A 17,399-nucleotide genomic window follows, 5' to 3' on the forward strand; every position below is an offset into this window, starting at 1 on the left:
CTTAACCCTCCCACGAAATTTTATTTACTATTTTAAAGTAAATGAAATATCTTCCAGAATTTTCACAGGAATAAAGTTGCCAAAGCCACTCCCGAAACAAAATCGTAAATACGCCACTAGTGTCATCTATGGATGAAATACTGTATCAGTTTTAACTGTCTAACGCCACTGGTAATAAGCAGTGCATGGCATATACTGCCATCTATGGAAGGTCACGGTCACGGTCACGGTCACGGTAATTTTGTGGTTATGTATAGAGTATCGGGCCAGAGCCCCTGACTCCATGAGTAATATGTTAGAAAGAATATATCAAGATGTGCTGGTGGTTTGTTGGATGTTACTATTGTTTTGGTATGTATGGGAGACTACATCTGCAACTGTCGCAGAGTAGCTGATTATGAATTCTTTACCAGTCCTGGAGAGATTTTAAATGCGTGGTGTTCGATGGACGTTCCGCAGTGCGCATTCGGTGCCGATATTAGCTATAGCTGGATTTATATGTCTGGGTAAAGTACGCCAGAACTTATTGTGGAGATGCCGTAGTACGTCTCTGACAGTGGGTAGCTCTAAGTCTTCCAGGATCTGGCTGTTTCGTGTATATTTGTCGTGACCAGTGATTATACGACCAGCTCGAGTTTGCACACTTTCGAGAGTTTGTACGTGACTATGTGAAGCATGTTGCCAGGCAGGGCATGCATAAGAGATGGTAGACAGGATTATCATTTTGAAGATGTGAGCTCGGACCTCATGAGAAAGGGAGCTACAGCGCAAGATGGGGTACAACGCTGAGATTTTTCGTAATGCTCTCTGTTTTATGTCTCTGATGTGTGCGGCAAACGTTAGACCACGATCTAAAGTTACACCCAAATATTTTGCGTGCGTAGCATGAGGAATGCGTGTGTTCTCATAGGTTAGATTTCGATGGACGCGGATGCGTCTCCGACTATGGATGACAGCACAGCTTTTGTCTGCATTTATTTTGATTCTCCAACGTCTTGCCCATTCTTGAAAACCTATGAGTTGGCGTTGCATGTATATGTAACACTGTGCAAGTGAGCTACTGGTCGTAAAAAAGGCAGTATCGTCGGCGTATGTTGCAACAAAGCAATGGGGTAAGGTCGGGATATCTGCTGTGTACAGATTATATAAAAGCGGTGAAAGTACAGCGCCTTGTGGAACACCTGCTTTAATAGGTCTAGACGTGGATTTAACTCCGTCAACAGACACATGGAATTTTCTGCCAATGAGGTAGGAACGCAGTAAATGCAGAAGACGATCTGAGAAACCTTGCGTGTATAGTTTATATAAAAGTCCAGCTAACCATACTTTATCAAAGGCTTTTGAGACATCCAGATAAACCCCAAGGGTGTGTTGTTTTCTGTTGAAAGCCACTGTTAAATGATCCACTACTCGCACGAGTTGTGTAGTAGTGCTATGTTGTGCACGAAACCCGAACTGATGAAACGGTAGAAGGTCTCTAGTAGCTACATGTTGTTTCAGCCTCCAGAGAAACACACGTTCAAAGAGTTTACTTAGGTGTGACAGAAGACTTATTGGCCTATAGTTTTCCGGGAGAAGTGGATTCTTCCCGGGCTTGGGGATGGTGATAATACGAGCTTCCTTCCAGGTCTTCGGGAAATAGCATAAGTGAAAGATGGCATTAAATAAATAGGTTAGGAAGACCAGTAGTTTTCTGGTTGGATGTTTTAGGATATCAGATCGAATTCTGTCGGGTCCGGATGCTGTCTTCGCCGGCAGACATTTGATATGTCTTTCTATTTCTCAAGGTGTAACTAAGATGATGTCATGTATAGGGTTTTGTGTAGTTAGGCTATGTAGTGTGGTTCGGATGTGCTGTTTGAGATAGGGATCAAGACGTGATCTGTTAGGCTGGAACTGTTCTTCCAGGGAGTCAGCGAAAATATCCGCTTGTGACTGTGGGTCTTGAGTCAGTCCTTGTTGGCCTTGAATAACTCTAGCTCTGGAAGCATTTGTAGCACGCTGAAAGGATTTAGAGGATGTCCATATTTTTCTATCATTTGGTGTGATATTTCGAAAGGTATCTTCCCAGTACTGTTGATTTTGTCGCTGTGTGAGCATCTTGAGTTTCGCACGCAGTTTATTCCATAATGTTTTGTATGCTGGATGTAGTGTATGCTGCCATCGGCGTCTAGCCCAACGTTTTAAATGGAGATAGATCTGCAGATGTAGACTGTCACATTGTCCCGTGTGTGTTGGAGAGATTTTGGTAGTGGAGCTCGCTGCCTCTGCTGTTCGAAGTGCTAATGTGATGTGAGAAACCGCTTGGTCGATGTCCTCAATGGTAGCTGGCCGATCTCGGAGATCTATCATAGTGTTTAGTTTTTGTTTAAAGATATCCCAATCGGTTTCTATTTGCTTAAAAATAGGGGCAGAATGGGCAATGCTGCGGTGTGATACGTGAAAAATGACTGGATCATGGTCAGAGTCTAAATCTGAGATGACATAAGGATGGACAGTAAAGGATACGTCTTTACAAAGAGCGACATCAAGCACATCGGGTTGTCCGCCGAACTTTGGATAATGAGTTGGGTCTGGCGGAGCACTGATGTTGAAGTTGGACGTGAGGAGGTATTGGTGTAAATCGTCTCCAGCGTCGTTAGGTTTAATTGAGTTCCATTCTCCATGTTTAGCATTAAGATCTCCAGCTAAAATGACCTTTGGCCCTAAGTTTGCGATGACATCGAAGTCTGTGGGCTCTAGTTGTGTGGCCGGGGACCTGTACCCGGTAACCAATATTAATGGAACGCCTGGAGTTATTAGCTCAACAGCAAGTGCCTCCAAAGTAAGTAAGGGTGGTATTGTAACCAACCTGACTGGGAAAGCCTTTTTGATTATAAGTAGTAATCCTCCTTTCTGTCTGCCGACTCTATCCTGCCGATATACAATATAATTGGGTAGTCGCCAAGTAGTGATCCGAGCTGTAAAGTGTGTTTCTTGTACAAACATGACATCAACTCTATGGTGTGTAAGAAATCTAATTAGCATTTGTTTCTGCCCCTCGAGACCATCTGCATTCCATGTAGCAAGGATAAGTGTATGATGTAGGACGCTGGAGTTAGAAACAGCCATCGTTAACCATTTCTGCTATTGTTTCTATTACTGCTGCAGCCTTGGAAGCTGAATCTGCTGCTTGACGGAAACGGGTAATACCACGTTTAATATGCGTTATGATTTTGTGGAAATGTAACCCCTTGAGGAATGAAAGAATAGACTTTAGGTCCAGGTCTTCTTTGGGGCTCTCCTGTTTTTCGGCAGATGCTGGTTGGATGTGTGAAGCAGGAGGGGCTTCAGCGTCTTCATTGTCCGTAGCCATAGGTTGGACATTAATAATAGTGGGATCGGGAATTGTCTCTGCTGCTGGTTTGTTGACAGTTTTCTCCGCTTTATCTTGAAGTTTTCTTGGTTGCTGTGCCGGCAATTTAAGAGCCTCAGAATAGGATTTGAATACGGGACATCCACGGTAATTTGCCGGGTGATCTCCCTTACAATTTGCGCAAGTGGCGGGTGTGGAGGAGTCGGATTTACTGCAGGACTGGGTAAAATGAAATTGCCCACATTTGAGACAGCGTGGATGCGCTTGGCAGGTGTCCTGTGAATGCCCCAAGCGTTGGCATCTGTAACACTGTAGCACCGAGGGAGGCTTATATGGTTCGATTTGGACCTTGTAATGAAGTAGGTTGTTGATAGCATAGATCTCTTTAATAGCTGCACTTCGTTCCAGAGCAATCAAAAACAGTGGCATTAGTATTTTCTTGTTATCTGTCTTGCTTTTGCGAGACATTTGATGAACGCTTGTTGGTTTGTAGCCCAGTCGGATAAATTCATCCTTCAGATCGTCTAAGTCAGTGTCAATAGGCAGCTTTCGCACAACCACCTTAATAGGCCTTTCGTTTTTTGCTACCCCTGTGGCATACTCAGTTTTCGTTTGATCGCAGTAAGCCTTGATAGAATTGTAGTCATCTTTGTTTGCCGCTTGAATCCGAATGCGCTCCTTAGTTGGCTGAGCTAGAGGGGGCTCCTTCAATGCTCGGGACAAGGTCTTAATAAATGTATAGGTGTTGTTAATTCCGTAGATGAAAATCGGAGGAGGCTTGAAACTGTGTGGCTGACTTGTCGTTGCAGTTTTAGTGCTAGTACTTGCATTACCTGATTGTGCTGGGGCCAAAACCTCGAACTTATTACTGAGTGGAAGAGGTGGATATTCGGAGACACTATTAGTGAGGTGTTCTGTCTTGGTGTTTGCTAAAGACGACCTTCGTCGCTTCAGCGTTCCTACTACCGTGAAGTCCATGTCTTCAGGCTTACTCGAAGCGGATGGTTGTGAAGCGCTGGACTGCTTAAGTGCAGTGGATTTTAATTTCGCTGGGGCGGCTGCTTGTTTCTTTTTGCCTAAAGGCACTAGAAAATCTTCCGGTTTGTACGTTGGTTTTGTTATTTTGCCCCTGAGACCTGGAATCCGGGGTGATTGTACTTTTTTATCTGATTTTGCTGCTGGCTTCTGAGAAGCCATCTTTATTACTAAGGTGGGAGATGGCGCCAGCTTACCACAAAAGGGGTAGTGACGGCCCCTGTGTATATTCTGGTGTTAGAGCAAAGCTCTAAGTTTAGAGTTTATTAAGGTGCTCTTTCCTCCAGAGAGGGAGCACGAAAGTAATCGATCACCGGTATAAGTGCCAAAGTCGTCAACTATTTTTTTTTCTTCAGGTACCTCTACCTCCGAAGAGGAGAGTATCAAAATAAATCGTAAGCCTAGAGAATAGCAAGGTTGTCAACAGTTAAGACCAAATCAAAGTGTCAACCTCCGTGGAGGTATGAAAATACAATTCGACGGTTGTTTCCTAAGCCCCTAAGAGGCAAGTATTCCAACCGTATGTACGAAGATCGCGAATAAAAATAACAATTGGGGATGGACACACTAAGTGACTTGATTATTTTTCTTCGCCAGCTACGAATACCCTATTTTTTTTTACCTGGTTAGAGATTCCAGGTGGCCAGTTCTATGGAAGAAATGTATCAGTTTCAACTGTCTAACGCCACTGGTAAAAAGCAGTTCATGACATATACTGTCATCTATGGGAGAAATGTATCAGTTTCAACTGTCTAACGCCTGTCGAAATCCACTGGTAACAAGCCGTTCATAGCATATACTGCCATCTATGGGAGAAATAATGTATCAGTTTCAACTGCCGAAATCCACTGGTAATAAGCCGTTCATGGCATATATTGCCATCTATGGGAGAAATAATGTATTAGTTTCAACTATCTAATCCCACTAGTAATAAGCCGTTTATAACATATAGTGCCATCTGTGGGAGAAATAATGTATCAGTTTCAACCGTCTAGCTGCATCAGTTCGTTGGAAAGCAGTCATTTAAATCAGTTGTTGTGCGTTGAGCTGCGTGATACTGCATGACAATGCTCAAGTCCACTTGGCTATTGTTTCCAAAGGCTGTATGGTGAGTGCTGAATTTCCTCGAAGCTACACACTTCTGTAGCAGCCTTGGGCAACAACAAGCGTGTGAACGGGAGCCTTGTCATGCAGTATATGAGTTCAAAGCACGGCTACTGATTTTAAAGACTGCTTCCAGATTACTGACACAGCTAAACAGTTGAAACTAATACATTATTTCTCCCATAGATGGTAGTATATGCCATGAACGGCCAATTACAGTGGCGTTAGACAGTTGAAACTGAAACATTATTCCATCCGTAGATGGCACTACAGGGTGGCCCAAAAGTAGGTATACAACCCTGCATTGATCAAGTATAACATTCTAGTTTATGGATTTATTTACTTCGGCTCTTCCGAGCTTACGATGTAAGTTAAAACACACTAAGAACAAATAATAAAAAACTAAGTCTACCTGATGGATAACAATAAGAAATTATATAAAATGTAATGAACTGATCAGTACGGTACTGTATACCTACTTTTGGGCTACCCTGTATATGCCATAAACTGCTTATTACCGGTGGCGTTAGACAGTTGAAACTAATACATTACTTCTCCCGTAGATGGCAGTATATACCATGAACGGGTTACTACCAGTAACGTGATATTTCAGTGTCGGGCTGGAAGTTTTTGAAGATATCCTAGTATTTTTTATCGTCATAAAAGTTCGCTTTCGTCGATTTTCTTGATTTGTTTCAATCCCTATAGTATAGAAGTATGAAAGAAAGAAACTTTCTTCTACACAAGTCGTCAAGGTTAGTTCAATTAATATTGTAATCATAGTTCCTCAACTTGTTAAGAGGTCTAATCACTGCGAAATTAAAATACCGCTAATTTTACAGTAATTATGTGATATCTTCAAATAGATAGGAGATTATTGACATGTGTAACAAGGGCGCCCTAGACAATATTATTTTGCATGAGGTACCGTTATCACGAGTCACCTAGTAGCTTTCCGTTTGCAGCCATTTTTAAACGCGAAAATAAATACCGATTTTTTTAAATGGCTGAAAATCGAAAGCAGATAAATAAGTCGTGATAACGGTATCTCTTGTAAAATAATATTGTCTAAGGCGCTCTTGTTGCACATTTCAATTATTACTTTTATCTATTTGAAGATATAACATGATTACTGTAAAATTAGCGGTATTTTAATTTCACCGTGATGGGGCCTCTTAAGGTGTATACAGTGCATTTTATGTAATTGTCAAAGAAAAAAGGAATATAGTTTTCTCTATATTTGCTTTCTTTTATGTTACAACAACCTCAAATCCGATAATATGGCATGTTATTTGACATTGACCTTTTCACATGGTGTAATCGATAATAACTATTTCACAAACTTTCGCAAAAATTACTTCGCAAACAGCAATTTGCGTATTACGTAACATTTAGCAAAAAACTATTATTGTACTGTTCAATACTGGCAGGTAAGGAAATTTACATTTGAATTTTAAAATGTGTACATTGTGTTATCTACTGTATATTTTGCTTTGGTGTACTGATTGTGAATAGACACGCAGAAAGAGATTTTGAGTAATACATTTTATACGGTACAATGAAAAAAAAAAAAAACATTAATGTAACTTATTCCATAGGCGTTATATAATAATATGTTTCGGTACAGAAGCTAAAAAGTATCAAATAGTTGAGTAAAAGTTCATTAGAATAAGTTAATTTATTATTGTTGTTTTCAGTTTTATCTGAAAAGAATTGATTAAAAGTGTATTGAATTACGAGGGCCGTTCGGAAAGTAACCTCCAATTGGTTAAAAAAGGAACACCAAATTAAATAAAAATAATTTATTATATACATCTGAAAACTATACCTTAGTTCTATTTTTCAACGTAGTTCCCATAAGCATTCAAGTACATATCGTATCTTTGCACTAGCTTAGAAATACCATCAGCATAAAAATCTCCCGCCTGTCCCTTGAGCCAGCCTGTGACCCCATCTTTCAGCTCCTCTTCATCATCAAAACGCTGAGATCCTGAAAATTTGTGAAAATTCATCGGAAAGCTCCGAGATTGTGAAACGTAGATTTTCACGAACTTTTCCATCAGTTTTCTGAACGAGTTGATCAGTGACCACTGATGGCCTGTCACTCCTTTCTTCGTCATGAATGTTTGTTCGTCCACTTTTAAATGAACGAACCCATTCACGAACAACTCATTCACTCATCACACTTGGCCCATGCACGGCACAAAGTTTCCGATGAAGAGCTGCTGCCGAGTATTGCTTTGCCGTTCAGAAAATGTATAACAGCTTGTATCTCACAGTTCGAGAGGTTTTCTATTGCAGCACACATTTTCAGACAACCTTCACCCTATCACCGTTTCACTCTACCTTTACACTACAGAAGTGGAACTAGTGATGAGACAACCTACCACGACTGGATGCAGATTAATCTACCGCGCACATCTGTTCTGTTCAAAGATGATGGCGCTGCCCTTACTACTTCACGCAGAGTGACCAATCGGAGGTTGTTTTCCGAATGTGCCTCGTAGATTAGATGAAATATGTGAATGACATTTTCCAGTCGATGATGGTAAAATGGAAGTTTACGGTCTTTCTTTTTAATAATTTTTAGACCACGTACACTGTATTTTCAAAAAAATAAAATTATCACGTATTACAGACGGATGGGTAAGCAAGACAATATTGTTAAAGTACAATCCTGTATGAAACGACGAATAAGATGGATATTGAAAAACACAATGACTGATTGTTATTTTTGTTCGGTTAACTTTATATTATACTCTCCATTTGGTATCTATAAGCAGACACGAAAAGTAGGGCTGGTTAAGTGTTTTTTTTTATGACAGTTGACGTAGATTAAATGTATCTTTATAGATAAGGCATGTATCGTGCAATTGTGCGAACGACAACACAACCGGTTCCAGGTGCTTAATAAAACTAGTATTGCATCTAATTCGGGCACTACGGATACTAGAAGTGAGGTAGCGAAGGTGTGTATCTGCATAAAGGAAGATCTCTTTCCTTCAATATTTTTAAAACGATGTTTGTATTTGTGAATAATTCAGTTTTTCGTGCCTGCGTAAGGATACCAACAGGATTGAGCTTTGTAAAGTGAATTCTTATTATTCCGTTATCAATCATAATTATTTAAATCTCAACAACATTTCTAATTGGAATTTAATATTGATATCTTGGCAAAACTTTTGACAATGGTTCTCCAAAATTTAAGCAAGAAATTTTAGATCATTTTTGTAGCAAACTTCTTTCTCATGAAATTCCAAACTTTCTGTAAGCTTGTATCCTTGGTTTTACGATCGTCTGATAAATTATATTTCCCAATTGATACATAAAGGCATATCTACTACCACCAGACGTTAACCAGTGGCATAACTTAGACCCTCGGAGACCTCCTGTTGAGAAGGCAGGGGCATGAAACATTTCAGTCGTTAGTAAAGGAGCCCAGATTATTATTTTTGCTGGCGTCCACCTGAAAATGATTACACCGGTGGAGATAACCATTACATGCTTTTTCTTGAACTTATTAAGAATTTGCGAAAAGATCATAGAATTGACCCGTAGTTATTTTATGGAAATTCTAAATTTTAATATACAGGGTGACAAATACTTAAATCAACAAATTTCGGTAGTTCTAGATATGCTTCCATCTTTCATGAGTTGATACACTGAGAAGCAAGTATTTTTTGTTTACAAAAACCTGATGATTGCATGAGAAAGATTAAAAAGATCTTGATTTTAGTATTTGACCGTGATACAGTTGCCTTGAACAAAAAACGCAGAATATTCTTATCTTGAAGGAAAGAAGAATCTGTCCTTGAAAATTGTAATTAATAAGTGTTATTGTGTACATTTTTTTATCGAAGAAAACAAGAGAATCATTCACTTTGATATTTGTAGCTGCGATACTTACAAATAGACGTTGTAAGCGCTTGGCATCAAGAAAGGTAAAATGGAGGAATAAACTAAAATGGCTGCTGACCTGTTTTCATTTGTTTCTGTTACAGCAATCTCCCAGATCACTTCAAGATGAAGGTGAAAGTGACTCTGTAAGCTCTTTTTATGACGCTTAGGTTGTGTTCTGTTCTGTTTGTTGAGAGGTAACGTTCTGTTGCACCCAGTTGCATTGACTAATCTTTTCATAGTGTATACATAAATGTCCAAAACACATATTAATTCGTTTCATCTCAATTGACTGCAGTAGTAGATGAATTATTTAAATGTTTTTAAAAAATGTTTCATAATATTTCTATTGTTTTTCGTTGTATTATGTTAATTAGTTACTTGTTGAAAACAATAAGTTTGAACCATATGGATATTTGTGTTAACAGAAATTAACAGAATGATTGCTGCGTGCAGATTAAGAACATGAGACCACCTTATGGAAGTTTTGTACATCACTTTTCTTGTTTCAAAGAATATCCTAATACAAGGTACCTCAATCTATGGTACGCGTACCACCTATAGTACGTGAGTCACTGTTGGTACGTATGACTTATGCTGGTATTAATAATTAAAATGCTTCGATGGTACGCCAATGAAAAACGTTCAGAACTCCCGCCCTGATGCATTCTAGACTGTTATTTTCTTGGCGCAGGTTCAGATAGTTAAGTACAGATTGATAATAGAATCTGCAAATTGGTATGCCATAGAACGATTATTCATGCGAAGAACATGCATCAACTTATGCTAACTGATCATTACAAGCAAGAATTGTATCTGTTCTGGTTTAGGGCAGAACGAAGCGGGTTCCAACCAAGAAAAAAAATTACAATATTTTCTGGAGGGCTGTATAACAATGATTGACCCGGATAAGGAAAGAAGATACCACCAGTTTTCAACGACGACAAATTAAAGAAAAATACAATAAAATTAACAAAAGATAGAGTCATGAAATGATAAGATCACAACAAATAAATAGAATAATTATTTCCACATAATGGCATGATACACAGCTCTGTAATTTCTTTACTCTTAATATAATATATCCCTTCTTGAGATATAAAATGTTTTTTCGTAGGCATGTATAATGTATCCCATATTTCATGAAAACGGATATTTGATTTCTGCTATTAAAATTTATTCTCGAAGGTAGTGCTAATTCCAAACCAGGGCGTCAAATAACTCTTTACTTTTGTCTTATTTTTAATATTTATATGGCAAATTATGTTTTTGTTCTGCAGATTATGCAAATTTGCTTAATCATACTTATAAACACATAACAGGGGCGGTTTTGGGAAAGGAATCGTCATTACAAGGTGATGGTGGCGGACAGAATTGAAAACCTATGTGGACCAAATTGTATGAATTTGCCGTGTCAATGTAGTTTGAATAAAATCCGGTTTCTGGCAGGAACGCAGATGAGCGCGGGGATACATTCGTACAAGCTGGCGTATTAGCGATGGTGAGTTCGAACGCTTCTTTAGTTGCGATTTTTCATTAACTGGTTACGAAAACAAAAAATTTTTCCATATTTGTGATTCCCTAAAACGGTTTAGCACTATAAATAGTTCAAGTGAAACATTTAATCTTTGTAGAGATACACTAATCAGAAATACATAATTTGCGATATACATTAATTCCTTCTGTATTTACCAGGGATTAAATTTCTGTACTTTATATATTCAGATCAATGCAATACTTTTTTCGTGTACAATCTATATCATCCAAATTACGGAACTATGGGAATTGGCTAGTTGTGAACTAGTATAATAAAAAGCATGCCAACATTCAATGGGTAGTTCCAAAATCAAGTGAAATATATATACATGTTACGTATAGCAGTAATGCCAAACAAAATATGTGATATTCACATTTATTACCTCAGAATTAACAACTAATGATATTCAGTTTATTTGAATAGCCGATAATCGATTTTTTTAAATAAATAAAAATATACAGAGTGTTACAAAATTTCGTCACAATTTTTTTTGAATTGATTTCTCACATCAAAATAAGAAAAAAAGTTCATATGGACCTGTGTTCAAATGTGGATAGTTTAGTAGTTATAGGGTGCTGTAAACGTAAAACAAGTGAACTTTAAATGCCCATAGTTCCACTACTATAGGCCCGATCGTAGTCGGGTCAAGACACCAATGAGGAAATATCCATCTTTCAGTACTAGGATATTTGCACAATCATTTTTGGAGAGGCTTCTTTGGGAGTATTGGATCACTCTCCACCTACCTTTCTAAAAAAATTGGTGTGCAAGTACTGGAGCAGTCTCAAACATGGATATTTGGATAATTCATATACCAGTTCCTCAGTGATGTCTTGACACAACTACGATAAGTCCAATAGTAGTGGAGCTATGAACCTCTAAAGCTCACTTGTTTCACGTTTTCGGCACCCTATAACTCCGAAACTGTGCACTTCTAATCACAGGTCTATATGAACGTTTTTTCTTGTCTTGATGTCAGGAATCTGTTCCCAAAATATTGTAACATAATTTTTTAACGCCCTGTATATAGCCTCGATTCCTTTTGAACACAAAAGAGAAAAAATCTATATTTTCGAAAGCAGTCAATTATAATACACTATGAAAAGATTAATCATAGAAAACAATGTCCAATTAACGTTACCCAACAACTCCCGTTTCGATTATCACTAACAGAGTCCTGTTTTGTTGCGTCCTGTCCAATAATAAATGGCCTTGCGTTTTACTCGTTAACAATTTTGTAAATATGCATGGAATCGACTATACTTGCGATTGTCTGTCTTTTATATATATATATATATATATATATATATAAAGATTTCAGTTTTTTTTTACATAATATAATTTTTCTAAAGACGGATAATCGAAAGTGATATATAAATAATAGCTTTTTTAGTGAAGTTAAGGCTTCGGTAATATCTAATCTGTACTTTTTTAATCTGTCTCAGATGCATGGAGATGGCTGAAATGAATTTTGTCTTTGTTGAAAAGCGTTTTTGGACGTTTTCGTGTTTTGTTGAGTGATGACTTGGATTTTCGTCTTAAACGTTGAATGAAACTATTTACAGTAACAATATATTTGTGAATTGTAAACAATACGAACATAACAACCATTTTTATACTTTGCTTTGTTCACAATATTACATTTGAAGAGTATATATATACAAGTGACGCCATTTTATTTTCTTGTTAGTAATTGAAGACAAACAGAATTTAAATGATATGCATAACGTAATACATTAGAACTCAATTACGGTAGTACATTTTGAACATGTTGCTTATAATAATGAGAAATAGGTATATACATTATGTATTTAATTGTCACAACTAGAGTGACCAATATTTTAGCAGCTAAAAGTGGGTGGAACACCTGAACAAAATGGTTGCAGCAAAATTAATTATTGAATAAATTAAAATTTCACAATAAAACAGTACTATAAAATGAAAACATGATAATAAAAAAGAACAGTATTTATGGTCAGGATGTTATAAAATAGAGGATCTGCCTATACAGCAAAATCATGAAGCCATACGTCACACAGGGTTCCTATTGGTCAGGAAAGGCAGGGAAAACGTTGCAGGTCAGGGTAACTCAGGAAAAAAGACTGGAAATCCGGGAAAGTCAGGGAAATTTTATAAAATATATTTTTGTAACATTAATTATACACCAATTTCAGCATAGCCAACCATTATAATACCTATTTATAGGAGGTAAGTGGAATATACGTATGAACAATTGATTACTATTTGTCTCTATAGAATAAATGTTCTCACATGTAAATACTCACGTTATTTACACCTTATTTATACGTTAACGTTATCCGACACTGCCATGAAAGTCAGTGAATTTCCTGCCAAAGGTCAGGGAGAAGTCAGGGAAATAGAGTTCTCCGGATCAGTAGGAATCCTGTCAAACTTTCTCCACCCCACTCTACCCGCTCCACCCAGTAAGATCGCAATATTTTCAGCCAACATTCATGGCAGAGACGAGGGTATCCAATCAAATGTAACGATCCTCGGCTGCTTTTTTTTTTTTTTTTTTTGGCTTCATTGAGTTAATAGAATGAAGATACACATGGGCAGATCCTCTATTTTATAACATCCTTGGTTCATGGTGGAGTTGAAAATATAATAAAGCAGTGTAATAAATGACATGTAATAATTATATTACAATAAAACTTAACTGTGGAGTTTCATAGTAAGTAAAATACACTCATATATATACCAAAATCTCTTATTTCTGTTATTTTCACACAACGTGTTATTTAAAAAAAAATTGAAACAATAATTGTGTTTTCAAAACTGCACAATCGCCATTAATCGGGACATATATGATGATCCTAGTCATGGTATTATGAAAAATACATTCGAAAACTTATACAATAAGCCAGCTATTAATAGTCATTGCAATACGAGATAAATTGCATTTGATATTCAAATTATCGTACTATTTTTTATATCTCTTTTTTTCTAATAAATAGAACTTAAATGGTAATACTTACATAGTTCGATAAATCACTTCATTAGCAGAAACTATTAGGTAAGTTTATATCTTACAAATGTGTACATAAAAGTAGTTTCCCTCACAATGTTCCTTTTAAATTTTAAACAAGGTAAGTAGTAAATTTATCATGTTAAGAGAGAATGTATTGTCCTCTCCAGTGACGTATTTTCACGTGAAACTGTGAACGTGATCGTCTATTGTCTTTCGTCCAATAAAATATGCATGAAATATTATATATATATGCTATCATAATATGTTTCTGAGGTGAAATCCAAGAATTATATAAATTTATATAGATAGATAGATAGATAGAGACAGATATAGATATATAGATATAGGTATAGATATAGATAGATAGATAGATAGATACAGATATGGATATATAGATATAGGTATAGATATAGATAGATAGATACAGATATAGATATATAGATATAGGTATAGATATAGATATAGATAGATAGATAGGATGAAAATTAAAAAATGGAAGATTTTCTTGAAATATAAAATGCAGTTTTCTATACGAGCTGCCAATGATCTTGTTTTAAGAACTGTTTCACACACAATACGCATATCATGCCACCTTTTTAAAACTCATTTATCTTACTAAAGCAGAAATAATGACTCTAGTGAGCTTGGCCCTTTTACTTTCACAGAAAATACCATTCGTTAGATGCCAAATACTCTTTCTTTTCTTATTACCAATATAACCAGTTTCTCGCATATGCAGAATATACAAGTGAAATATACAGATGAGGCCATAACATCCCACGGTTATGTCTTTTAGGCTAAGGGAGACGGGTGATTAAGGCAAAGTGAATGGTGATGGAAAAATTTGTGAAATTAGAATGTGGGAGGAAACGGGAGTACCTGGGTATCATGTTTATCCACCACAAACTTACTTGGTCCGGGGATGGAACCAGAGACCACATACATGCAGAATATGTTGCTTTATCAATACAAGACAACGAGATTATATTCTAATAGTGATGTGTGAGGACACCGATTTCAAAAAATATAGACTGAATGAAGGACATGGTAACCCAAGTAAGAGAATAACCAATAAAAGATGTATCCATGCTAAAGGTAAATAAGTTTAAATGCTTAGATATAAGTACTATCAAATAAAAAAATGTTAAATCCGAATTTAAAAAAAGGAATAATGAATGAATATAAGTGGATGAAAGTATATGTTACTACATCCGATAATATATTTTATTTTACTGAGTAATATCGAGGATCATAACGTTGGTCGCTGACACTGCGGGATTTTAGAAACAGAGGGTCATGATAGGAAAGACTAGAAGAAACTTTTAGGTGGACCAAGAAGAAGTCGTTAGGATAATATGAGTGTTATATAAAGCAAAGTCGTAGGGAGATGTGTTAAAACAATTTAGCTCTCCTTGTTGTTGTAGAGGCTAGGGCACGTGCCTTTGATACTCGAGGTTCCAGGTTCGATTCCCGGTCGGATAATGGGTTACGTCCTATGTAGTCTTGTCGCTGACGAAGAACGTAAACAGAAATCAATGAGTGAATAACAACAACACAGAGTGGATTGGGTTGCTACAGGATAGTATCTGGCTGAAAATTTTTCTTTCTGCGGCGATGAATTTTCACGTTAATCTCTGTTTGATTGATTGATTGAACTTTAACGTTTCTTAACGGGCTGGTCGCGTGGTCCTGTAATCCATCTCTCTTGAAGGTGATATAGATCGGTGGGGAACGATCTATACTATGAGGGTTGATCTTGAATGATATTCTGTGGATCTGCCAACTGCTCCGGATTCGAGCTCTGGTTGTGGTTCCGAGTCCATGTTAATTATAGGTTCCTTCCTCCATAACCTGTGTTCCATAAGAACATAAAAGAATTAAGCTAAATAACTACATGGACTTTTATCTTAGGCAAATACCCATGTGAATCAAACCAGGGAATACACGCACGGAAATTAAACAACTACTCGGACTTGTATCCGAGGCAAGTACCAGTCACTAGAACCAAATCTGGGGCCATACGCACTGAAACTCGCGCCTTAGCCACTTGACCACGAAGAGGTTTTCTGAGTTCTCTTTAAGTTATTCTCTCTATAAGAAACAACGATTAATATGAAGTAACATTTTGAAAGATCTAATTTTCTCTCCGAAGACAGATCATTCCTGTGGTATGTAGCAAGAATATTTTAGCTCTGCAGGATCAGGTATACTGTGTAAACAGAAGTTTATTAACTTCAACGTTAAAATATTATTCGTTACAGAGCATTTAAGTAGTCTCTGTATATTTTTACATGTTTGCATAACAAAGATGCGCAGGTACTACTGGAATTTCCTTGACGTCATTATGTGTTCGGTTATTTTTTCGCACTATTTTTAAAATCAAGGCGAAATGCTCAAAGGTAAACTCTCGGTTCTTGTGTCTCCTTTATAGAGTAGTCGGCTTTTCGAAAGAAAAAAAAACAGGAGAAAAGAGAAAAATAGAGATTTTGGAAGAGAATATGATACAAAAAGAAGAGAAAAAGCAGGAGGCAAAGTACAAGAAGAAGAATAAAAATGTTTATTTGTGTTTACTGCCTGGAAACACTTATTTAAAGAACAATCTAGCTATGCATATATTTTCTAAAAACTATATTATGCCTGTTACTGTTCTCTTCCTAAGGTAATGATAAAAGTTTCTATGGATATTGTCTATGAGATTCGCTGTAATCCATTTTACTTATAACCAGTGAGTTCCTTACTTGATATGTCCTAATGCAATGCAATGCAATGCAATGCAATATATACCAAATAAGCTTCCCCTGCAATCTGCAGGTACATTTTTTAATTTAAACTACTTACATACTATTCTGTGATGCAATCCTTATCATTTTCACTTAATAATTCAATTTCTCCGTATCTGGCGATTATCATTATCTTCCCCCGAGCCACTCAGCTCAAAATTTACCATGTTCGATAATGTAACTCACTTCTAGGGTTAGCATGTGACAGATTTTTTTTTTAAAAAAAGAAGACACTTTTAGATTTCACAAAAAAGTTTATATTATTTGACACATTTGCATCTAGGGTTTGCATGTGATAGACTTCTAAAAAAACACTTTTAGATTTCATAAAATGGTTTATACTGCTTGACACACCCCCATCTAGGGTTTGTATGTGACAGACTTGTAAAAAAAATTTAGATTTCATAAAATGGTTCATACTACTTGACATATCCCCGTCTAGGGTTAGCATGTGACAGATTTTTTAAAAAGCGAATACTTTTAGATTTCACGAAAAGGTTTATATTACTTGATACATTCCCATCTAGGTTTAACATGTGACAGACTTGTAAGAAAAAAGAAGACACTTTTAGATTTCACAAAGAAGTTTATATTGCTTGACACATCCCCGCCTAACAGTAAGATTAACATATGACAGACTTTAAAAAAGCGGACACTTATAGATTTTATTTTAAAAAAATTATACTACTTCATACATCC

General features: G+C 36.8%; 1 protein-coding gene across 1 annotated transcript in view; it reads left to right on the forward strand.

The window, feature by feature from the left end:
- The window catches only part of Ca-alpha1T (Ca[2+]-channel protein alpha[[1]] subunit T), a 316,291-nt gene that overhangs the window by 39,521 nt on the left and 259,371 nt on the right, over positions 1-17,399 (forward strand). Inside the window, exon 5 of the mRNA XM_081731934.1 lies at positions 9,496-9,537. Coding sequence (XP_081588060.1) covers positions 9,496-9,537 — 42 coding nt within the window. The remainder of the gene's footprint in view (positions 1-9,495; positions 9,538-17,399) is intronic.

This window comes from Thermobia domestica, chromosome 11 (genome assembly GCF_964235325.1).
Source record: "Thermobia domestica chromosome 11, izTheDome1.hap1.1, whole genome shotgun sequence".
Classification (NCBI taxonomy): Eukaryota; Metazoa; Arthropoda; class Insecta; order Zygentoma; family Lepismatidae; genus Thermobia; species Thermobia domestica.